This window comes from Hippocampus zosterae, chromosome 6, assembly GCF_025434085.1.
Source record: "Hippocampus zosterae strain Florida chromosome 6, ASM2543408v3, whole genome shotgun sequence".
NCBI classification, from domain to species: Eukaryota; Metazoa; Chordata; class Actinopteri; order Syngnathiformes; family Syngnathidae; genus Hippocampus; species Hippocampus zosterae.
In genome coordinates, this window is record NC_067456.1 from 25,073,021 (window position 1) to 25,095,000 (window position 21,980).

Here is a 21,980-nt window from a genome sequence, read left to right on the forward strand (position 1 = left end):
GCACCCGTTTTAATTGTGTGAATTTCAATCATATATTTTGAGTAAAGAGTACATTTGTTCAAAACTCTGAATAGTAAAGTTGACCTCACCTTTCGTAAAATTCCACAACTAAATTACTCTTTAAAGTTGAGTTAATTATGCTGTTGATATTCATAATCAACATCTTCCGTACCGCTTGATCCTCACTAGGGTCGCGGGGGGTGCTGGAGCCCATCCCAGCCGTCTCCGGGCAGTAGGCGGGGGACACCCTGAATCGGTTGCCAGCCAATCGCAGGGCACACATAGACGAACAACCATCCACGCTCACACTCACACCTAGGGACAATTTAGAGTGTTCAATCAGCCTGCCATGCATATTTTTGGAATGTGGGAGGAAACCGGAGCACCCGGAGAAAACCCACGCAGGCCCGGGGAGAACATGCAAACTCCACACAGGGAGGCCGGAGCTGGAATCGAACCCGGTACCTCTGCACTGTGAAGCCGACGTGCTAACCACTGGACTAACGGGCCGCCAATTATTATTCACCATTAAATAATATGGCGGCCCGGTAGTCGAGTGGTTAGCACGTCAACTTCACAGTGCAGCTCCAGCCTTCCTGTGTGGAGTTTGCATGTTCTCCCCGGGCCTGCATGGGTTTTCTCCGGGCCCTCTGGATTCCTCCCACATTCCAAAAACATGCATGGCAGGCTGATTGAACACTCCAAAGTAAGTAAAATGGTGTACTTTTCAACCTTTTAGCCATTGAAAGCTCTTTTCCAGTCTTCTCATTCACCTACTGATGACACATCATCAGGAGAAACTTGGGGCTCAGTGTCCATCTTAAGGACACTATGACATGCTCACAATGGCTGAGGATTGAAACCACAACCTTCAGGCTGGGCTGGGGGGTAGACTACTCCACCACCTGAGCCATGCAAGTCAAGGCAAGTTTGTTTGTATATCACATTTCATTGTCACGTTTGCAAGGTGGTGGAGGACCTCAAAAAGAAGGCAGGAGGGAGGAGCAGGGTGAACTTGACGAATTATATTTAATAAAACAGAGAAAACTGAATCCAAAACAAACAAAGTGGTAACAACCAAAACTAATCCAAAGTAGCTAAACAAAATCAGGACTGTGGCAAAAAACTAACAGGAACAGAACCATGACAGAAACAAACATGACAGTTGCAAGCAAACAATGACCTGACAATGAGTGCTCAGGCTGGGAGTCCTTTTAAAGCAAATTACTAATCTTCAGTGTTAGAAATATCTTGCTGTCTTTGACGATGAAATGTTCATTATTGAAGACAAATGCAATTTTGGGGGTCTCCTGAATAGTGATAAGATCGAACACGACGCCACTTGGAAAAACAGGAAGAAAAACCAAACAACTAAAGCCAACTTTAATAACAATAATAATAATGACAATAATCGTAATTGATTTGCCTGATTTGAGTGAAGCGTGGGATTAGTTCTCGCTCAGTGACACTGTGGATCTGGATCTGTCTCTTTGTGTAACCTGCGACTGGCTGGCGACCAGTTAAAGGTGTCGTCCGCCTTTTGCCCAAGTCTGCTGGGATTGGTTCCAGTGACCCATCACGACCTATTACAGGTTGAGCAGTGTTGAAAAGTGACCTCATAGTCATAACCTCCTGTTTAATGTTGAGAAATTTCATCTGTGCTGTATGTTACATGTTACACATACAGTACATTTGACAATAAAGTTCAATCCAATCCAATAACAAAAATATAATAACATTGTGATTCATCATTATAAAAAATAAAGGAATTCAGAATAAAATATAACTGTATTGTGTTTTTGATATCAAAAAAGCAAGTTTTGATTTCATCACATTTACAGTAAATATTCCCATCCCCGGAATTCTATGGAAAGGAATATCCTTCACCCGGAAGAAAAACCTATGCATTAACATTTTGACTACGATATTACATGTTACCGGAACTTGCGTAAGCGGAAATTCCACTACCTGTAACCCGGATGAAGGTGTAATGCCGCGGGAGCTTAAATACACGCAACGCCCATCCGATGTGATGGAAAAGACACAACGCAGAAAAAGTTTTTCGATCATTAGATTCTAAACGACAACGTCTAAGTGAGTTTTTATCGCCGTGCCTTTTACTGTAATTGTGAATGACTTTAACTAACTTTTTTCACTTACGTTCTGGAGAGCGCGGCACTAGCTTAAAAGCAGCACCCACTCTACATGACCGAAAAAACGTGTTCGCTTCGCCGTTTTCATTCATAGATTCGAAACGAAGACGTGTAAGCGATTTTTTATTGGCGTGCATTTTACTGTAATTGCGATAGATTTTAACTTTATTCACTTACGTCGTGTAGATCATCGCATCGAAACATAGAAGAACTGTAACGAATGGAGCGGAGCGAGTGAAATGCATCCGTTGGAGCGAGGCTGGACACAAAGTTAAAAAGACACTTGGAGTCAGAACGACGCAAATCTACGAAACCTTAAAAAACAAGGCATCGATTCGACTCCTGATGACAAGCCACCATCCAGCAAGGAAGCAATGCAAATGGCAACAAAAATCCTTCAGTATGCACAAGAATTTCCAGACATCGGTGATCAACGGGACAGTTACTTGCAACTAGCAAGAAAACTGTATGACACGCAGGCAAACATTGTCATAAACCAAAGAATGCATCCAACAAAACAATCCAAAATGCACATTTTTTTCACAAGACAGAAAAAAATAAACATTTAATACTGTACGTATTTTACTGTTGTGATTTTTTGGGGATACACCTGTATTGCAGTTTTTGTTACATAAACAGTTTTTGGACAGTATATTTTTGTATTATATTTGTGTTTGTGATTGTGTTGTGGCAGCCTGGCAGTCCAGTGGTTAGCACGTCGGCTTCACAGTGCAGAGGTACCGGGTTCGATTCCAGCTCCGGCCTCCCTGTGTGGAGTTTGCATGTTCTTCCCGGGCCTGCCTGGGTTTTCTCCAGGTGCTCCGGTTTCCTCCCACATTCCAAAAACATGCTGATTGAACACTCTAAATTGTCCCTAGGTGTGAGTGTGAGTGCGAATGGTTGTTCGTTTCTGTGTGCCCTGCGATTGGCTGGCAAAACCTACTGCCCGAAGACAGCTGGGATAGGCTCCAGCACCCCCGCGAGGATCAAGCGGCTCAGAAGATGAATGAATGAATGATTGTGTTGTTACATGTGCATTTTGTCAACATACTTGCAGGTTCATAAAGGACATGTACCATGCTCATTTCCCAAATGAGGAATTTCTATTTTCAGGACAAATTGGACAGCGCAAACACGAGTCCGTACTAGAGAATATTTACTGTATTTATGACATTTGTTGTCTCATTTACTTCTGTGTCCAGACTCTATGGACACCCTGTAGAATACTGCACACAATAAAATGACTTTTAAAAACAAATAACTGAATAAAATGAAAAAAATATCTGTATATGCATTTTAATAAAAATATAAAAATATATACCGTATTTTCACGACTATTTGACACACCGTACGGTTGGGCGCAGTCTCATTAATGGGTGACATTTCTGTATTTTACACATATGCAGACCGCACTGTACCAATGGGCGCAGTTTTACAATGGTAATACATACGCCAGCTTAAACATACGGCATGCATGCGCGCACGCTAACACATTAGCTTGAAGCATACGGTAGCATGCCAAGACATACTGATACAAGCTAAAAACTTGTTTCTAAAAAGGCAACGAAAGCAGAACTGAGTTCGGGTGTATTTTATTTAGCCATCGTACCATGTTCTCACGTTTTTCGATCAATCATCACCCAGAAATCCATCAAAGTCCTCATCCTCTGTATCAGAAGCAGAGGACTGCACATCCCAGTTGTCATTGAACGCATCACATGCTAGTGTGAGTTGCTACGCATTGCCGAGCGGAACGAAGGAGCAGCAACAGCAAAGTCAACATTTCTCTCGTGTGAAGCTTTCCCACATTTGAAAGTAAAGAACAGAGCGAAACATGGTGGCAGCGCGTGTGTGTGTAGAAAGAATTGAACAATTGTGCAAGTACCGTAATCCATCAAAAACGTTGCGTTCCCTCTCGTTGTTGCATATTGTGGCGTAATTCGCCCAGCGCTGCCTCTCACTCTTTGTAAAGTTGTGTTTGCCATCGATCATCCATTGTTCCCATGCCGTTCGCAACTTTACTTTGAACGCCCGGTTGATGCCAATGTCCAGCGGTTGGAGTTCTTTAGTGAAGCTTCCGGGAATAACGGCAAGCTCAGAGTTCATTTGCTTGACTTGGTTTTTCACCGCTGCTGTGAGATGGGCACGCATGCCAAAAGTATAACCGGTGGCTTTAAGTTTGAACTGAGCTTCGTAGGCGTGTCTCTTTGTCGAATTTATTTTCAGAGGTTCTTAGAAACCAAAACCGGAGTTGTTTTGCAACAATGCACATTGCCACACTCTATACAAGTGTTGGTACTGGCTTGCGGCGTCCCTTTAGCGTCCACTTACACGCCCACCCTTCACCATTGGCGGACTGCTTCCCAGCTTGCCTGTCCTCTCTCTCTCTCTCTCCCTCTCCATATATGTATATATACACGCCCACCCTTCCCTGATTGGCCGACTTCTTTCCCGCATGCCTGGCCACAGTCACTTCCGCCTTTTCTCTATATAAACAGCGTGTCGGCTGTCAGTCAGATTTTGGAACTCAGCGCATATAAAGGACGCTCCGCACAATAAGGCGTCCTGTCCATTTTGGATAAAATTTAAGACTTTTAATGGCGCCTTATAAGGGTGTGGAAAATAATCGATATTAATCGATACATCGATGCGCACGTCCGCGATCCGAGTGCATCGGCTCATTCACTGGGTACGACGCGATTGACGGGTGAAATCGCGATTCATCACGATGCATTGATGGGTATCGGTGAAATCGCGATTCATCACGATGCATTGATGGGTATCGGTAAAATCCGATTCAATCGCCGTTTTATTCATGTTCAACGTCACATATCTGCCCTTTCCTCGGCGCAATGAATGCACCATCATTGCTTTGCGTTTTGTGTTGAATACGGACGGTAGCCGTGCGTCACATACAGTCCAGTACACAACGGGCGAAACATTATGGAAGTTAGCGCACGCAGCAGCAAGGAAACTACTATATTTAATGCAGCCGCAACATTCAAATCTTACGTTTGGAAATACTACGGCTTCGAAAAGAAAGACGGAAAGCTTGATAAAACCTCCGTAATTTGCAAGGAATGTCGCACTAAGAAGCCATACAACGGCAGCACCACAAATATGCAGACCCACTTAAACCGATGGCACCAGATCACCGACAAGTTTCCCTCCCGCTTCCCCGCCCAGTTCCTCGTCGGACACCGGAGAAACTCTTGGTAAACCAGGTCAGGATCAGAAAAACATTGCCTCTTATTTTGGGAGTCCCCTTGCAACTCACTGTGACCGCGCAATGGCTATAACTAAGGCCACTGCTTATTTCATATGCAAAGACCTCCAGCCTTAGCGTGGTGGACAACGAGGGTTTCAGACAGCTCGTGCACGTTTTGGAACCCAGGTATAAAATACCAGACAGGTCTGTGTTCACTTACAAACATATTCCCGATGTGTCCAACAAAGTGAGAAGTGAGATTACTGTGTCACTGAACAGTGCGCAAAGAGTTGCACTTACAGTGGATGGGTGGACATCTTGCGCGAGAGATTCATAAACATATATATATTATTATTATATTTCATATAAGACACTCAGTGAGAATAGTCTGTTTGTGTTTACACTATAGCAACAGCTGTGAGTCTCAGGTGCCAAATTGTTTTCATTTTCTTTGCACAAAACCCAATTGTGAAAGGGCTTAAATAAGTTGTTTTACAAGTTCTACTCTTTATAAGGAATAAAGTGGTATCCTTTTTGTAATACCTTACTGAATTCCATCTTTTTAAAAGCTTTTTTTCTTTGCTTATTTGCATCATGTTTAATTGCACAATATCGCAACAAATTGCATTGTATCGTATCAGATCGCATTGATTTGAACTTAATGTGTATCGAATTGTATCGCATCGTGACGACGGTGAAACGTATCGCATCGTATCGGCAGAAAATTCCACGTATCGTTTAAGTATCGCATCGCTGGCAGTGGATCGTGATGTGTATCGAATCGTCCTCAGTGCTGAGATTCACATCCCTAGCGCCTTATAGTCGTGAAAATACGATACTCAGTTTCAACACAAGCTATGGTGTCTCAGTCTGATCACTGGGTGACACCCACATAATGATGCGCATGACAGACAGAATAAGAAAAAAAGACCCAAAGATCTCAGAATTTTCCACAACTACGATAGCACACCATATAACTGTTGAGCATAAAATAAAATTAATAAATAAAGAAATACAAGACTGACTGCTGAGAAATATTACACAGTGAATGCCCTGTACAGACCCCACTGTGAAATTCTTTACGCCAATCAAAGGCTTTTTACTGCCATCATTTAAGCGCAACGAAACTTGATGCTATGTTAATGGCCCACGTTCTAACGCCAGTGAACGCAAGCTATTGTACTTATAAAAGCACAGCTGCTTCAAATGCCGTTTGTATGAAAGCATTGTTAAGTAGCAGACCAGTTCAGCAATGCGCTGCTGGCGGTCACATTCCCATGGGGCAGTGCATGTGTTGTGAAAATAATATCCATCCATCCATTATCTGAGCTGCTTATCCTCACCAGGATCACACAGGTCAGAGCCACAGTTGACTTGGGGCAATAGATGGGGGACACCCAGAATTGAGCCCCAGACCTCTGCACTGTGAGGCGGATGTGCTAACTAGTCGACCACAATGCTGCCCAAAATAATAATTACACATTTGATGTATGTAGTGTTTTTTTAGACACTCAAAAGACATGTTGCAAAATAAAGTACTGAAAACTGGCAGCAAAAATGTTTTCAAGAAAAGCCAGTTTGACCAGTTAGGTTTTGAGGAGAGTTTTGAAGTTGAATAAATAATAACTCTGTCATTTCTCAATCGATTTTAACTTCACTTAACTTTTTCATCAACACCAAAACGCATGCTGTAAATACAGAATATGCAACCTTGATTTTCTTTTTTTTGTGTTTGCTTTAACATCCTTGACATAGACACGGAAACACGTTCCCAGACATTGTAAAAACAGTTGGGTCGAAAATAACTTATTTTTTGTTACATTTGACCCAATTACCGTGTTAAGAAAGGATTGACCCACACTTGGTTAATTTCAGCCCAAAAATTGGGTTATTCAGTTTTGACCCAACTTGTAATGTTGAATGTGTAATGATTCTGTTTGTGACCAACAGCTGGCACTGCAGGGTTCTCCCTGCAGCTGCACACCTGTCAGTTGTTATCTAATTAATAATAATAATACACTTTATTTATAAGTGCCTTTCAAGACACCCAAGGACACTTTACAATCATTTTTGTTCTGGTGATGTTTCTGTTGATAGTTTTTTTTTTTTTTTTGCTTCAGTCATGGTTTTGTTTGATACTTTGGCCTTGTTTTGTTTTCAGGACTTTGTTTGTTTAGGATTTAGTTTTCTCTGTTTTAATACAATTCTTCAAGTACACCCTGCTCCTCTCTCCTGCCTGCTTTTTGGGGTCCACCACCACCTTGCAACGTGACAGAATGAATATAACTAATTGGGTCCAAGCAATGCAATTTTTAAAATGATTATTGTTTTTTATTTGTTTTACTTTTACCTAACTGCCATTTAAAAGAATAACCTGAATATGTCAAAGTCAGCAAAATGGCAGTCAATCTCAGTAATTTCCAATACATGTATAAATCTATCTATCTATCTAAAATTGTAGTTATTATATAAATTATAGGTGGCCCGGTGGGTGACTGTTTAGCACGTTGGCCTCACAGTGCAGGGTTTGGTTCTGGCTTTGGCCTTCCTGTATGGAGTTTGCATGTTCTCCACGTGCCTGTGTGGTTTTTCTGCGGGTACTCCGGTTTCCTCCCACATTTCAAATCTTGCATGGCAGGTTAATGGAACACTATGAGTTGTTCCTAGGTGTGAGTGTGAGCGCGAATGGTTGTTTGTTGCTGTGTGCCCTGCGATTGGCTGGTAATCAGTTAAGGGTGTACCACGCCTACTGCCCAAAGACAGGTGGGATAGGCTCCAGTACACCCCGTAGCCCTTGTGAGGACAAGCGGATCAGAAAATGGATGGAGAGATGGATGTTAACCAAAAACAAGAGAGTGGGGCGAGGGGCACACAGTTGAACACAGAGGACAGACAATGTATTCTAACAGTGTGTGTGAAATCCTGTATGAGTGTTTGACATCATTACGTTGGTGTGCCCCATAGAAAGCCTACTCTCACACTGTCACAATTGAGAAAAACGTGCTTCGGGACCGAAACATGGCACTCTTCGATTCCATGTGAATGGGTGCTTGGTAGAACCGACCGAAATCGGTTCATACCAAAAAAGTACCATCATCAGTACGCATCCCTAATCCAGTTACTGCCAAAACACTCAATAGGGTATTAGGATAATTACAATTTCAAAAGATAGCACCTGTACTGTCAAACCTTGTTACAACATACCCCGAGGGACATAATGGTAGTTCATTGTAATCATTTCAAATAAATTGGCCACCAACTATGATGTATAATCCAGTGTGAACATTTCTAGATGTAAAAACATGAACATGTAATAGAGTATTAACATGTCATTTAAAATGTGTTATAAGGCATGAAAGAAAAAATATTTTACAAGACATGAAACAAACAACCATAGTGTTCTTACTTCATTTCTGAGCTAAGCAAATGAAAAGTGACTTCCCCAGTTCAGGTTGTGCCGCTCCCCGAAGCCATTTAAGACCTTAAATATCCTTTATTTGTCCCACATTATGGGGAAATTTACAGTCTACAGCAGCAAAATTGGGTAGAAAGAAGAAAAACATTCCCAAAATGAATGTTACTATTTCGATATACACTGTTCAATGAAGTGCAATATAAATATAGATATAGATAAGGTGGCTGTGCTAATTACAATTGTTTTCCACATCATTTTATTTTTTATTCAGCAGCCTGACAGCAGTGGGTAGGAACGAGCGGCGGTATCTCTCCTTCTTGCAGCGCGGGTTTAACAGTCTCTGGCTGAAGGAGCTACCTAGTGCTGTCAGGGCGGGCTGGAGGGGGTGGCACCATCCTTCTGTTGGCCTCAAACTCTGCCATGATTTTTTTTGTCATTACAGATGGTCGAAATCGTGACTTTGCCAATTCATAATTTCGGGTGAACTTCGTCCTGGGAGTGAGAATTTAAAACAATTTACAGACAGCGAGATTTGCTTTTGTTTGCGAGACATGTTGCGGATAACAAAAGTAAAAGTAAAGTGGACAGAAAAGTGAATGGGAGACAGTTTGGCAAAGGTTAAAGGAAGCGTTTAATTAAAATATCGGATGATCCAGCTCGAGACACAATGGTGCCTTGCAGACAAGAAGGTGAGGTTCCAGCTTCATGTTGGAGAATTGAGGACGAGATGAAGGAATGGCACGAAGGATAAAAGCAAGAGACAAACAGAAGATCCCAGAATGTGGACTCACCAAAATAAAAAAGTACATACTAATAAATACACACAAGAAAGAGTGCCTCCGCAACAACAATGTACAAGTGATCCATCTGATTTTGGTCTTAGCTTCGGAAACATCCCAATTTTTGGGGATCCTGATGGAAGCAACAGAGGGGAATCCTACGCTGTACATTTTCTTCATAAGGTCACGGCGGCAGTTAGCCTCTCACGTTTCATTGTAACGATGTCATTTTCATTTTTTTTGTGGGAAAAATCTGGCCATTATAATGAAGATAATGTGTAAAGTTGTTTGTATGCAAAATCGCCAAATGGAAAATGAATTACGTGGTCGGAACTTTGAATTGTGAATCTTATAGGGGTGAAAATGTTGTCAAAGGGGTACGTTAAAAAGAGGTTTGACTGTGCTACTAATGAATCACTTTTTTAATGGTAAACTGTGAAGCTGTTTTTCTACCACTTATCTGGGGTCGGGTCGCAGGGGCAGCAGCTTTAGCAGGGAAGCCCAGACTTCCCTCTCCCCGGCCACTTGTTCCAGCTCTTCATGGGGTATCCGTTTGGCTCAGCTCCTTCACCATGACAGACCTATACAAAGTCCGCATCACAGCAGACGCTGCACCAGTCCGCCTGTCGATCTCTCGTTCCCTCCTGCCCTTACTCGTGAACAATCCCCCCCCTTAAATCCCTCCACTTGGGGCAAGATCTCATCCCCGACCCGGAGATGGCACTCCACACTTTTCCGCCTGAGAACCATTGTGTTGAAATGCTCCCACTTATTCCCTATTGTGTACTTAAGTTCCCTTTCCACTCTGAGGTGATTTGTGAGGCTATAAAATGTTCATTTGTTGTTTGCGCCTCCACAGCACTCTGGATGACTCTTCAGAGGCTAGACTAGTTGAGAGAATAAGATTTGTTTCATTAAAACAGTACTGATATATAATGTGTCTGATTAATACAAAATTAAACAATGTAATTTTCTTCCTTTTAGGTATTCGTGGGATGCTACAAAATCCCCCCAAGACCTATACAAGCACCCCAACCATCCTCCACAATCTGGAATACTGAACACAAGATTGACTTGCATTGATACAAACTAACATTGACAGGGTTGGCTGCATCATGGTGTTTTCGAGATTGGTTTAAGGCCCTCAGGATAAACTTATTCCTTGTGCCTGCATGGGCATTTGGCAGCATCAGCTTTATTGTTAGTGAGGAAGTCTCAACAGGCCTAGGATGTCAGAATGCCCATATCCCAGGACAATGCCCTCAGCATCCTTTCACTCCTCAATGAGTGGCTTGGAGCTCATGGCGAAAGATCACACCAGAAGGACAACTTGAAACTGGAAACTGCCATCTGTGTCAGCAAGGTACTTTGCCTCCTTCTGTGTAGATGCAGTTTGTTGATACTATTTTGCCCATTTTCCTACACTCTGATGTAGGAACATGCAAAAATGATGTTGAATAGGGTCAAATTGATCTGAAAGATACAGTAGGGTTAGACAATGGTTTTAGATTGATCAAACAATCTTCAGAGTAGTGAACTGGGTTTATTGCTTGATCATGTCTTTTATTGTTTTCACAGGCCTGTGACCAGAATGGAGATAAAGTGTGCACTTGCAGTAATATCAATGTGGGAAATGTGTCCCTGTGTCTGGCTGCTATCCAGAAGCTAGTAGAATACATCAACTTTAACTTTGTGGAGGATCACACCGCTTCATCGACTGATCAGTCATCCTCCAACGAAGGATCAGATGTTGAGGTTCATTCTATTTCTATCAGGAAAAATGAATGCGATCCATCTGATTTTGGTCTTAGCTTCGGAAACATCCCAATTTTTGGGGATCCTGATGGAAGAAAAAAAGGAGGACCAAGGAGGAGAAGAGATCAGAGCCCCATCATGCATGTGGGCTGCATCTGGGTAACCGAAGTGAGAAAGGAAAGCCCAGCAGCCTACTCAGGCAGAATTAAACTGAGAGATGAATTGCTGTCACTGAATGGGCAGCTGATGGTGGGAGTTGATGTTAGTGGAGCCAGGTAAGTCTACTGGAGAAATAATTGCCAGACAAACAAGGTATGTGTTAAAAGTAAGATTAGAAATATAAATACATTAGAAATAAGTCATAATGGTACACCCTAGTATAAACAATATGTATAACTACATCTTTCATACTTGTCAGGGAGCAACTGCAGAGATTCTTTGTGCGCAGAAAATCATAACATTTTACATTCAGACTTTGAAACAACCTCTATTATCCATGCACAATTTTACAAACCATTGGACATGTTGTGGTCATACATGACCGTGCATTTATAATTGTCACGTATTATTGACCCCCATTCTGTTTATGTTGTATTCTTGCACTGTGTAATTCAGATTGAACCCCCCGCCCCTCCCTCAAATTTTTTTTAAATACAGACATTATATAACATTTATAAATCATATACCGTACTGTACAGTACAGATGACATTTGTGAATCACACAGAAAAGTTCCTATTCTTCTTCATTGATTACACCAATGGGCTAAAACTGCCAAGAAAAGGTGAAAGTCCGAAAGTTGTACTGTTGTCATTGTCAAGTGTTAAGAGTGCCTGCTCATACTTGTCTGTGTATTTCCAGTTACCTGGCTGATCAATGCTGGAATGGTGGCTATATTTGCCTTGTCTTGCTGCGGCGAGTCAAGCGAAAAGCTCCTCTCCCTCCCTGTGGTGTTGATGACAGTCCAAGTACTCCCATCAGTAATGACTGCTGCGATGACCAGCCGCAGTGCATCACTTCTGTTGAGTCCATTGATAGTCCAGTAACGTGCAAACGTACTCGCAAAATTGGGGTCACATCACGGTCGCCCTGCAAAAGAAACAACAAAGAGGATCCTGACTCCGAATTTCAGAGTAATTGTAGTGACTTCAGCTCTTCTAGCTTTGTCAATAAAGGACTCAGCCCTTCGAAGGAAAACTCAGGGCATGTCATTTCCACACATATGCCAACCGAGGAAAATTGTGGCACCTTTCCTCATTTCAAAGTTACTCATCATCACCGCGGAGGCACTGCTACGCTGCCTTTAAGGAGTCACGGCAGTCAACTGTTGGAAAGCAAAAGGGATTCTTTCTGCAGTCAACTTTCGAACCAGGTAATTTGGGCATTTTTCATCCCTGTAATGCACAATTGTGTGTAGTTTTCAGTTCCACTTTTGTTCCCCCCCCGTTTCATTGCGAATAATTTTTGTTTTTGTGATACTACTGCTTTGTATATGTTCCCTCAGTTTGTTTCACAAAGTATTTGTCTCTCGTGGTGATCACTGAGTCTTGGCAGATTGGGTACTAGGACAGATCTGAAACATACTATTTGTTTGTCTCAGCTTTCGTTTGAGTCTTCTTATGTGTTTTAACCAGTGTTACTTCCAAAGTGTAATATATATTATACAGGGTGGCCCACTTAAAAGTAGCCCGGATTTTTTTTTAAATTAAAATATTTTTTTAATTTTTTTCAAAACATGTATTTAATTACGTGAATGTTACAAGTGACCCAAGTCTTTCCAAAACCTGTTTTTATTACTTACAGGTTACAAGAGATGCTGGAAGTGTTCCAAAACTGCTCCGGTTATACACGTTGGCGCTGAGCCAATTTTTGTTTGTTTTAGATTATACACGAACAGTAGTGCTCCTACCTTCTCCGGGTGCGTACCATACCTCAAGAAAAGGGTGTTTTCCTTGCAGCAGAGAATAGTGATTGTGGAAGGCTATGTGCGAACCGGATCAATTAAGAAAACACAAGAGGCCTTCACTCGCGAGTACCCACAAACAAAACCACCGGCTAAACTGTGAGCAAGGGGTTATGGCCACCACGGTCTCCGGACCTGACCTCATGCGATTTTTATCTATGGGGGAATTTAAAAGAAAAGGTGTACGCAAATAATCCTCATACCCTGAACGAACTCAAACAGAACATCACCAACACTATCCGAAGCATCACCTTAGCAGAGCTGCAGTCAGTATCAGCCAACATCCTGTGCCGTGCTCAAAAATGTATAGATGTCAATGGGGGACACTTCCAGCATCTCTTGTAACCTGTAAGTAATAAAAACAGGTTTTGGAAAGACTTGGGTCACTTGTAACATTCACGTAATTAAATACATGTTTTGAAAAAAATTTAAAAAATATTTTAATTTAAAAAAAAATCCGGGCTACTTTTAAGTGGGCCACCCTGTATAACTGTGACTGTTACTTTTATTTGTAAGCAGGTCTACAGAGTAACTTCTTTTGGACTTTTAAGGTACTTTTAAATAATCTGTGATTAATTCATTTATTAAAGCTTTCAAATTGAATAAAAAAATGTGACATTTGCCACCATAGCTGGTAAAGTTAACTTGTAATGACAGTCTTTAACTACCGGTATATTGTGTGGGGTATAATGTTAAATTTTTCAACTCAATGGTGGGGAATCACTGCCTTTGAATAATATTTGAATCAATAACGTTCATTCATTCATTCATCTTCCGAGCCGCTTGATCCTCACTAGGGTCGCTGTCACGTTGCGCCCGAGGCGATGAGAAATCGCCTCGTGCACAACAGAAAAAACGAGGTGGATCCCAGGAAAAGGCAGACACGAAAGGATCTTGTAAGAAACAAAAAGGGTTTTAATAATGAACAGAAAGAGCCCGACAGGGAAAACGGTAACAGAAAACGCTGGTCAAATAAGGACCAGGAAATAAGGAAGACAACCGAAAACGCTCGCGAAAAAACAAAGAGCGAGGAAGTACAGAGATCGGAAAACTAGAGCAATAACAATTTGGTCGCAACGCGAATAAACGATGGTAGTGGCCGTAAGGCAAAAAAGGCAGCGAGTATTATCGAACGACGAAATAGCGAGAGAGAGCAATGGCACGGTAAGGAATTCTCCGGCAGTGAGAGGACTGCCGGAGTCACTTAATAAAGGAGGGTAATCAGTCCGAAATTACGAACAGGTGTGCAGAACAGGCGGAGGAAAAAACCCGCCACCTGCTGGCGGGCACACGACGTGACAGTCGCGGGGGGTGCTGGAGCCTATCCCAGCTGTCTTCGGGCAGTAGGCGGGGGACACCCTGAATCGGTTGCCAGCCAATCGCAGGGCACACAGAAACGAACAACCATTCGCACTCACACCTAGGGACTATTTAGAGCGTCCAATCAGCCTGCCATGCATGTTTTTGGAATGTGGGAGGAAACCGGAGCACCCAAATTTTTTAAATAGAAATATTGGAACTCATATTTGGTCCAATAGATAAATAACCCCAGACTGTGTACCATAAATAAAATGATCAACATCCATCCATCTATTGTCCGAGCAGCTTGTGGTGGAGTTTATCCGAACCATCTTCGGGCAGTAGGCGGGGTACACCCTGAACTGATTGCCAGCCAATCGCACGGCACACAAATAGCCATTTACGTTCACAGTCACAATTAAGGACAATTTAGAGTGATCAATTGACCTACCATGCATGTTTCTGGAATGCGGGGGGGAATTTGGAGTGCCCAGAGAAAACCACGCAGGCACCGGGCGAACAGGAAGGCGAGAGGAGTCAAGTGGTGCATTCAAGTGCACTCAGTTTATTCGAGAACCGAAATTCGTTCGTCATTCGAGGCATAAAAAACTCAACATTTTTGGTCGAAAACCGAATTGGCCGAGAACCGAGACGTTCGAAAACCGAGGTTTGACTGTAATAGAAAAATGTTACGAGTAACTTTTATTACGTTGTTACCACCTCAATGTAATGTATTACTTTTTGGAACACATTACCATAACACTGGATTTAACAACTTTACATTTGTCTCTGCCTTTTTTTTTATATAAAAAAAATCAATGCAGTGAGTCATTTCATTGGTGATTGATTGGTGGTGCCATAACTGATTCAGGGTTCAAGTAAACAATGGCGCCATTGGTTATGTCTTTTTTTAGTGGAGCAGCCAATCAGTTAAGGTGGATATATTTCATGCCACCAAAAAAGAAAAAAAAGCAGTCAAGCACAAAGTTATTCCCCATGTTGTGTGACCATTGCAGCTGGTTACAAGTGTGGACCTACTGGGTGGCAACAGTGGTTAAATGCCAGTATTTTGAGAGTAGTAGCTCACAGCAACATATTGGGGAAAGCAGAGTTCTGAACTAGTTCCTTTTTGGAATGTTGAACAGAGTTCAAAATTTTTAAATATGAACTCTGAAGTAACCCTCCATGATCCTCCTCCCAATGATCCTACGATCTAAGTTGTCTGGGGATTTATGCACCTGGCATATGGCAAGCAGGTCCGAGGTGGGGGTCCAGACCATGGACGTCTCAAAGTCCACTGATGATCCATCCATCAATTATCTGAGCCACGTGTGCTCACGGCCTAGATCCTATCCGATCCATTTCTGGGCAGTAGGCAGGGTACCCATAGACAAACAGCATTCACATCTCATCTAGGGACAATTTAGAGTGTTCCCTACCATGCATGTTTTTGGAAGGTGGGAGCAAACTGGAGCACCCGGAGAAAACACACACAGGGATTGGGAGAACATACAAACACCACACAGGAAGCCCTGAGCCCAGAATCATACCCTGGACCTCTGTACTGTGAGGCGGACGTGCTAACCAGTCGACCACTGTGCCGTCCGACCCTTATAATGAGTAAGAAAAATGAATCGGTTTTTCCCTTGTTTGGATGCAGGTTACCACGGGCCTCCCAGGAGTCAGCCCTGGAGGTGGCCTTGAAGGTGAGGATCTGGTGGCCGGGCCTGCACCCATGGGACCGGGTTCAGCCCTAAAGGACAGAATACTTCCCCCTTTGCTTGGGCTCACGACCTGTGGGAGGGTCCAAAGGAGTTGGGTAGGTAGTGAGCTGGGTGTTGGCCAAAGGTGGGAACCGTGGCAGTCTGATCCCCAGCTACAGAAGCTACTCGATATAGTCAGACTCGCCTTCACACAGAGCCTGGACTCTGGTACCAGTCCTCCCGAAAGACGTTGGACTCTTTTCCACTTACATTGCCCTCCTGCTTAACGCAAGAACATTGGAGTTCACTCCGGTGGATGGGAGAGTGACTTCCCTCTACCTTTGGGTTAGGGGGACGGGTCCTGACTGTTGTTTTTGCTTTTGCACCAAACAGCAGTTCAGAGTATCCACTCTTTTCAGAGTCCTTTTAAGGAATGCTGAAGAGCGCTCCTTTTTTGCTTTTGCACCAAACAGCAGTTCAGAGTATCCACCCTTTTCAGAGTCCTTTTAAGGAATGCTGGAGAGCGCTCCTTCTGGACACTCCATCATTTCACTGTGTTTCTTCACTTTTCATGTGGGCAATGACAGGTAGACCTGGAGGGTCGTGATTGGGAAGAACGGGCCGGGCCACCTGATGGAGGCCTGGGAGGAGTTCCGTTATTGGATTTCTGTGCTTATCATGGATTGTCCATAACGAACACTCTGTTCAAACATAAGGGTGTCAATATTTCCACCTATCACTAGGACACCCTAGGCTGCAGTTCGATGATCGACTCTGTGGTTCTGTCATCGATTTGCGACTGCATGTTTTGGACACTCAAGACCGAGGTGGAGCTTTCAATTGATCACCGCTTGGTGGTGTGTTAGCTCCGACCTGGCAGACCCAAACGTATTATGAGTTTAAACTTCCACCTGCAGCAGAACCTCACCCACATCGTGGCAGACATTGAGTTAGAGTGGACTACGTTCCGTGCCTTCGTTGTTGCGGCAGCCGACCGGACCTGAGGTGGTTGGTGCCTGTTCTGGCGGCATGCCCTTAACCTTTTGGTGGACACCAACGATGATGGATGCCATGAAGCTCGAGAAGGAGTCCTATTGGAACTTTTTGGCCTGTGGGACTCCGAGCAAGCCGATGGGTACCGCCTGGCCAAGCGGAATGCAAACTTGAGCATGGGAAGTGTTAGGCTGTCAGGTTCCACTGCGAACCAGTAAAGTTGGGATCCCACAAACCTAGACGAGGATAAGTGACAGCCAAGAGATTTATTACAACAAAACTCAATGCTGAAAAAGTACAACAAATGTTGCTGGCAACAAATGACCAGGGTAAAACGAGATAAGCACAAAGCACAGGAAAATCAATAACGCAAAATCACTTTCAACATAGTATCAAGGAAGTCCAATTACGCAAAACAAAAATGAATGAATGAATAAAACAACATAAACAATACTTATATGCGAGACTAAAGCACATTGACTAAAGAACTAAGAATCATAAACAAAAACGTTAAGAAAATCAAACAGTACTAGGATGGGCGGCCCGGTAGTCCAGTGGTTAGCACGTCGGCTTCACAGTGCAGCTCCGGCCTCCCTGTGTGGAGTTTGCATGTTCTCCCCGGGCCTGCGTGGGTTTTCTCCGGGTGCTCCGGTTTCCTCCCACATTCCAAAAACATGCATGGCAGGCTGATTGGACGCTCTAAATTGTCCCTAGGTGTGAGCGTGGGCGTGGATGGTTGTTCGTCTCTGTGTGCCCTGCGATTGGCTGGCAACTGATTCAGGGTGTCCCCCGCCTACTGCCCGGAGACGGCTGGGATAGGCTCCAGCACGGTTCGGAAAATGGATGGATGGATGAATGGATGAATGGATAGTGGGCAAGGTTGAAAGGTGACTACTGAAGTCAAAGTCCTTTTAAAGGCATTACAATTCATGACAAGTGCGGCGCAGGAAATTGAAAAAACAAAACAAAACAGTGCATTGTCAACTCTGTATGTAGTGGAGATGGGGTGCTGCTTACCTCAACATGAGACGTTGTAAATTGGTGGAGAGAATACTTTGAAGACCTACTCAATTCCACCGACATGGGGTATCTGACGGCCTAGTATGGGCACTCCCTGTCCAACTGGTGTCAGTTTAGTTTGTATTGCCGGCAGTAATCAGAGTACAGACTACATACAGTCAAATGCATAAACGTTTTGTTCTGTATATCACTTGTGCATCCCTGAATGACAGCCTGAGGTGTGCTTACTTAGGTCGCTATGATGCTGTGTTGAGATACACATTTCAAATGCAAATGATTGGTCTCCGTATTTTACATCGAGTGTGCTTTCTGCTCATGATTTATTTATCATTGTTATATACAGTCAAACCTCGGTTTTTGTCCATAATCCGTTCCAGAAGGCTGTTTGAAAACCGAAATTGTTTGAAAACCGAAACCACGCTATTTTTAAAATAAAAATGTTTATTGAACACGGCTGCTCACAATGGAAAGCAACATGAGGAAGCGTCACTTCCTCGTCTACCCGAGGAAGCGCCACTTCTTCGTGTAAGGAAGGCGAGAGGAATCAAATGGTGCATTCAAGTGCGCTCAGTTTGTTCGAGAAATGAAATTTGTTCGTCATCCGAGGCATAAAAAAAACGCATTGGCCGAGAACCAAGACGTTCAAAAACCGAGGTTTGACTGTATTTCTAATTTGAAGGTCTGAAGGGGAAATTTTATGTCAAAAAGACCACACAGATGTTGACATGCTAGGAGTAATGTCAGTGATGGGACTAAATAAAACAATCAGCAGCAACAATCTGCATTGTGATTTGAAGTCAAAAATGGTTTGAACCATGTGGGTCAGTTCATTCATTCATTCATCTTCCGAACCGCTTCATCCTCACTAGGGTCTCGGGGGTGCTGGAGCCTATCCCAGCTGTCTTTGGGCAGTAGGCGTGGGACACCCCGAATTGGTAGCCAGCCAATCGCAGGACACACAGAGACGAACAACCATGCACGCCCTCACTCACACCTAGGGACAATTTTGAGTGATCAATCAACCTGCCATGCATGTTTTTGGAATGTGGGAGGAAACCGGAGTACCCGGAGAAAACCCACACAGGCCCAGGGAGAACGTGCAAACTCCACACATGGTGGCCGGAGCTGGAATTGAACCCGGTACCACTGCACTGTGAAGATAACGTGCTAACCACTGGGCTACCGGGCCGTTGTGGGTCAGTTCAGTGTTATTATTTTTTTCATTTGCGCAATACCGAATCTTTGAGTGAATTAAATCAACTTCAATGCAACTGCTAATGTGAAGAAATTGGAGTGACAAGTAGCGGTTAAAAATGTGGGTCAGAGACAGACAGCTGGTGTATTGACCTATATTAGAAGGATTTTGAATGCAAATCCATGTCACATGTGCTTTCAATGGGAAGTTGTGGAATATCTTATAAACCTACAAACTGATCACAAATAATGTCTGTAGCTCTCTCGGCTTTGTACTTTGATAAATTATAAAAAATGCTTACTGGCTAGTGTTATTTATCTCATGTTCACAATTGTTTGTATGCGAGAATTTGTTCACCCGATAATTAACTAGTTATGTTGTTTGCTACAAGTACAGTAAATATTCTCTAGTACGGACTCGTGTTTGCGCTGTCCAATTTGTCCTGATAACAGAAATTCCTCATTTGGGAAATGAGCATGGTACATGTCCTTTATGAACCTGCAAGTATGTTGGCAAAATGCACGTGTAACAACACAATCAATAAAATACAAAAATATACTGTCCAAAAACGGTTTATATAACAAAAACTGCAATACAGGTGTATCCAAAAAAAATCACAACAGTAAAAATACGTACAGTATTTTAATGTTTATTTTTTTCTGTCTTGGGAAAAAAATGTGCATTTTGGATTGTTTTGTTGGATGCAGTCTTTGGTTTATGATAATGTTTGCCTGCGTGTCATACAGTTTTCTTGCTAGTTGCAAGTAACTGTCCCGTTGATCACTGATGTCTGGTAATTCTTGTGCATACTGAAGGATTTCTGTTGCCATTTGCATTGCTTCCTTGCTGGATGGTGGCTTGTCATCAGGAGTTGAATCGATGCGTTGTTTTTTAAGATTTCGTAGATTTGCGTCTTTCAAACTCCAAGAGTCTGCTGGATCTTTTTAACTTTGTGTCCAGCCTCACTCAAACGTTGTTACAGTTCTTCTAAGTTTCGATGCGATGATCTACACGACGTAGGCGAATAAAGTTAAAATCGTTCACAATTACAGTAAAACGCACGCCAATTAAAAGTCGCTTACACGTCTTCGTTTCGAATCTGATGATTGAAAACGGCGAAGCGAGCACGTTTCTTCGGTCGTGTCAAGTGGGTGCTGCTTTTAAGCTAGTGCCGCGTTCTACAGGACGTTAGTGAATAAAGTTAAAATCTTTCGCAATTACAGTAAAACGCACGGCAATAAAAAGTCGCTTACACGTCTTCGTTTCGAATCTGATGAATTAAAACGGCAAAGCGAACACGTTTCGTCGGTCGTGTCGAGTGGGTGCTGCTTTAAAGCTAGTGAAGCGTTCTACAGGACGTAAGTGAATAAAGTTAAAATCATTCACAATTACAGTAAAACGCACGGCAATAAAAACTCACTTGCACGTCGTCGAATCTGATGATCGAAAAACGCGAAGTGAAAACTTGTTTCAGCGTTGTCTTTTCCGTCGCATCGGGTGGGCGTTGCGTGTATTTAAGCTACCGCGGCATTACACTTCCATCCGGGTTACGGGTAGTGGAATTTCCGCTTACGCAAGTTCCGGTAACATGTAATATCGTAGTCAAAATGTTAATGCATAGGTTTTTCTTCCGGGTGAAGGATATTCCTTTCCATAGAATTCCGGGGATGGGAATATTTACTGTACTAGATCTGTTTTTTGACAACACCATGGCATCTCCCTCGCTATCAGTCTTCTTCTTCATATTTTATACCTGGCCTGTTTCGTATCTTGGCAATGCAGTAGGGTGGATCTGTCGTGCTTTTTATGTCGAAAAGGTTATGCTGTGCAACAGGGAAATTTGATATCATCACTATTGTGTGGAATCCTTGCATCTCCAAGACAAAAATGGCATTATACCTGAAACATAGGCTACTGTTGTGTACCAATATGAACACAACATTTTCCCCAAATCATCTTTAATTGGAGATGTGACATTTATGACTTGAAAGCACAGGGATGCGTAAGAGATCATGCTGTCATTGTGGAGCATGATACGAATAAAGCCTGAAGTCCAGTTCAGCCTCTTGAAAAGAGAAATGGCTTTAATAGTTAACTAACGGTAATGAATATCTTCCCAAAAAATACTTTTCTACGTTTGAAGAGTAAGATTGCATTTCAGAAAAGTGGGAAGTCGGATTTATCCCACCTTGATAGTACCAGTTGCTAGCTCAAAGCATTCCAACTTAATGTAAAAAATGTAAAATGTAAAAAGGTGGGCAACAGGAGGATGCTAAACTAAAAGTTATGATGGACAGTCCCTCCCACCCCTTCCAGCCCGCCCTGACAGCACTGGGTAGCTCCTTTAGCCAGAGACTGTTACACCCGCACTGCAATGAGAGATACCGTCGCTCGTTCCTACTGACTGCTGTCAGGCTGCTGAATAAACATGCGTGAAAACCTCTAACCTTTGTAAACAGCACCGCCACCGTACGCTGTATTGTCTTTGCTATTGCTAAT

At 42.9% G+C, this 21,980-nt stretch overlaps 1 protein-coding gene across 10 annotated transcripts in view; it reads left to right on the plus strand.

The window, feature by feature from the left end:
* Positions 1-21,980, plus strand: part of pdzd2 (PDZ domain containing 2) — an 88,832-nt gene that overhangs the window by 7,467 nt on the left and 59,385 nt on the right. For 9 of the 10 annotated variants that reach the window (XM_052068139.1, XM_052068137.1, XM_052068138.1 and 6 more), the window contains exons 2-4: positions 10,540-10,918; positions 11,134-11,585; positions 12,170-12,680. In XM_052068139.1, coding sequence (XP_051924099.1) covers positions 10,793-10,918; positions 11,134-11,585; positions 12,170-12,680 — 1,089 coding nt within the window. In that variant the 5' untranslated portion in view covers positions 10,540-10,792. The remainder of the gene's footprint in view (positions 1-10,539; positions 10,919-11,133; positions 11,586-12,169; positions 12,681-21,980) is intronic. The other variant, XM_052068136.1, reaches the window with a different exon arrangement.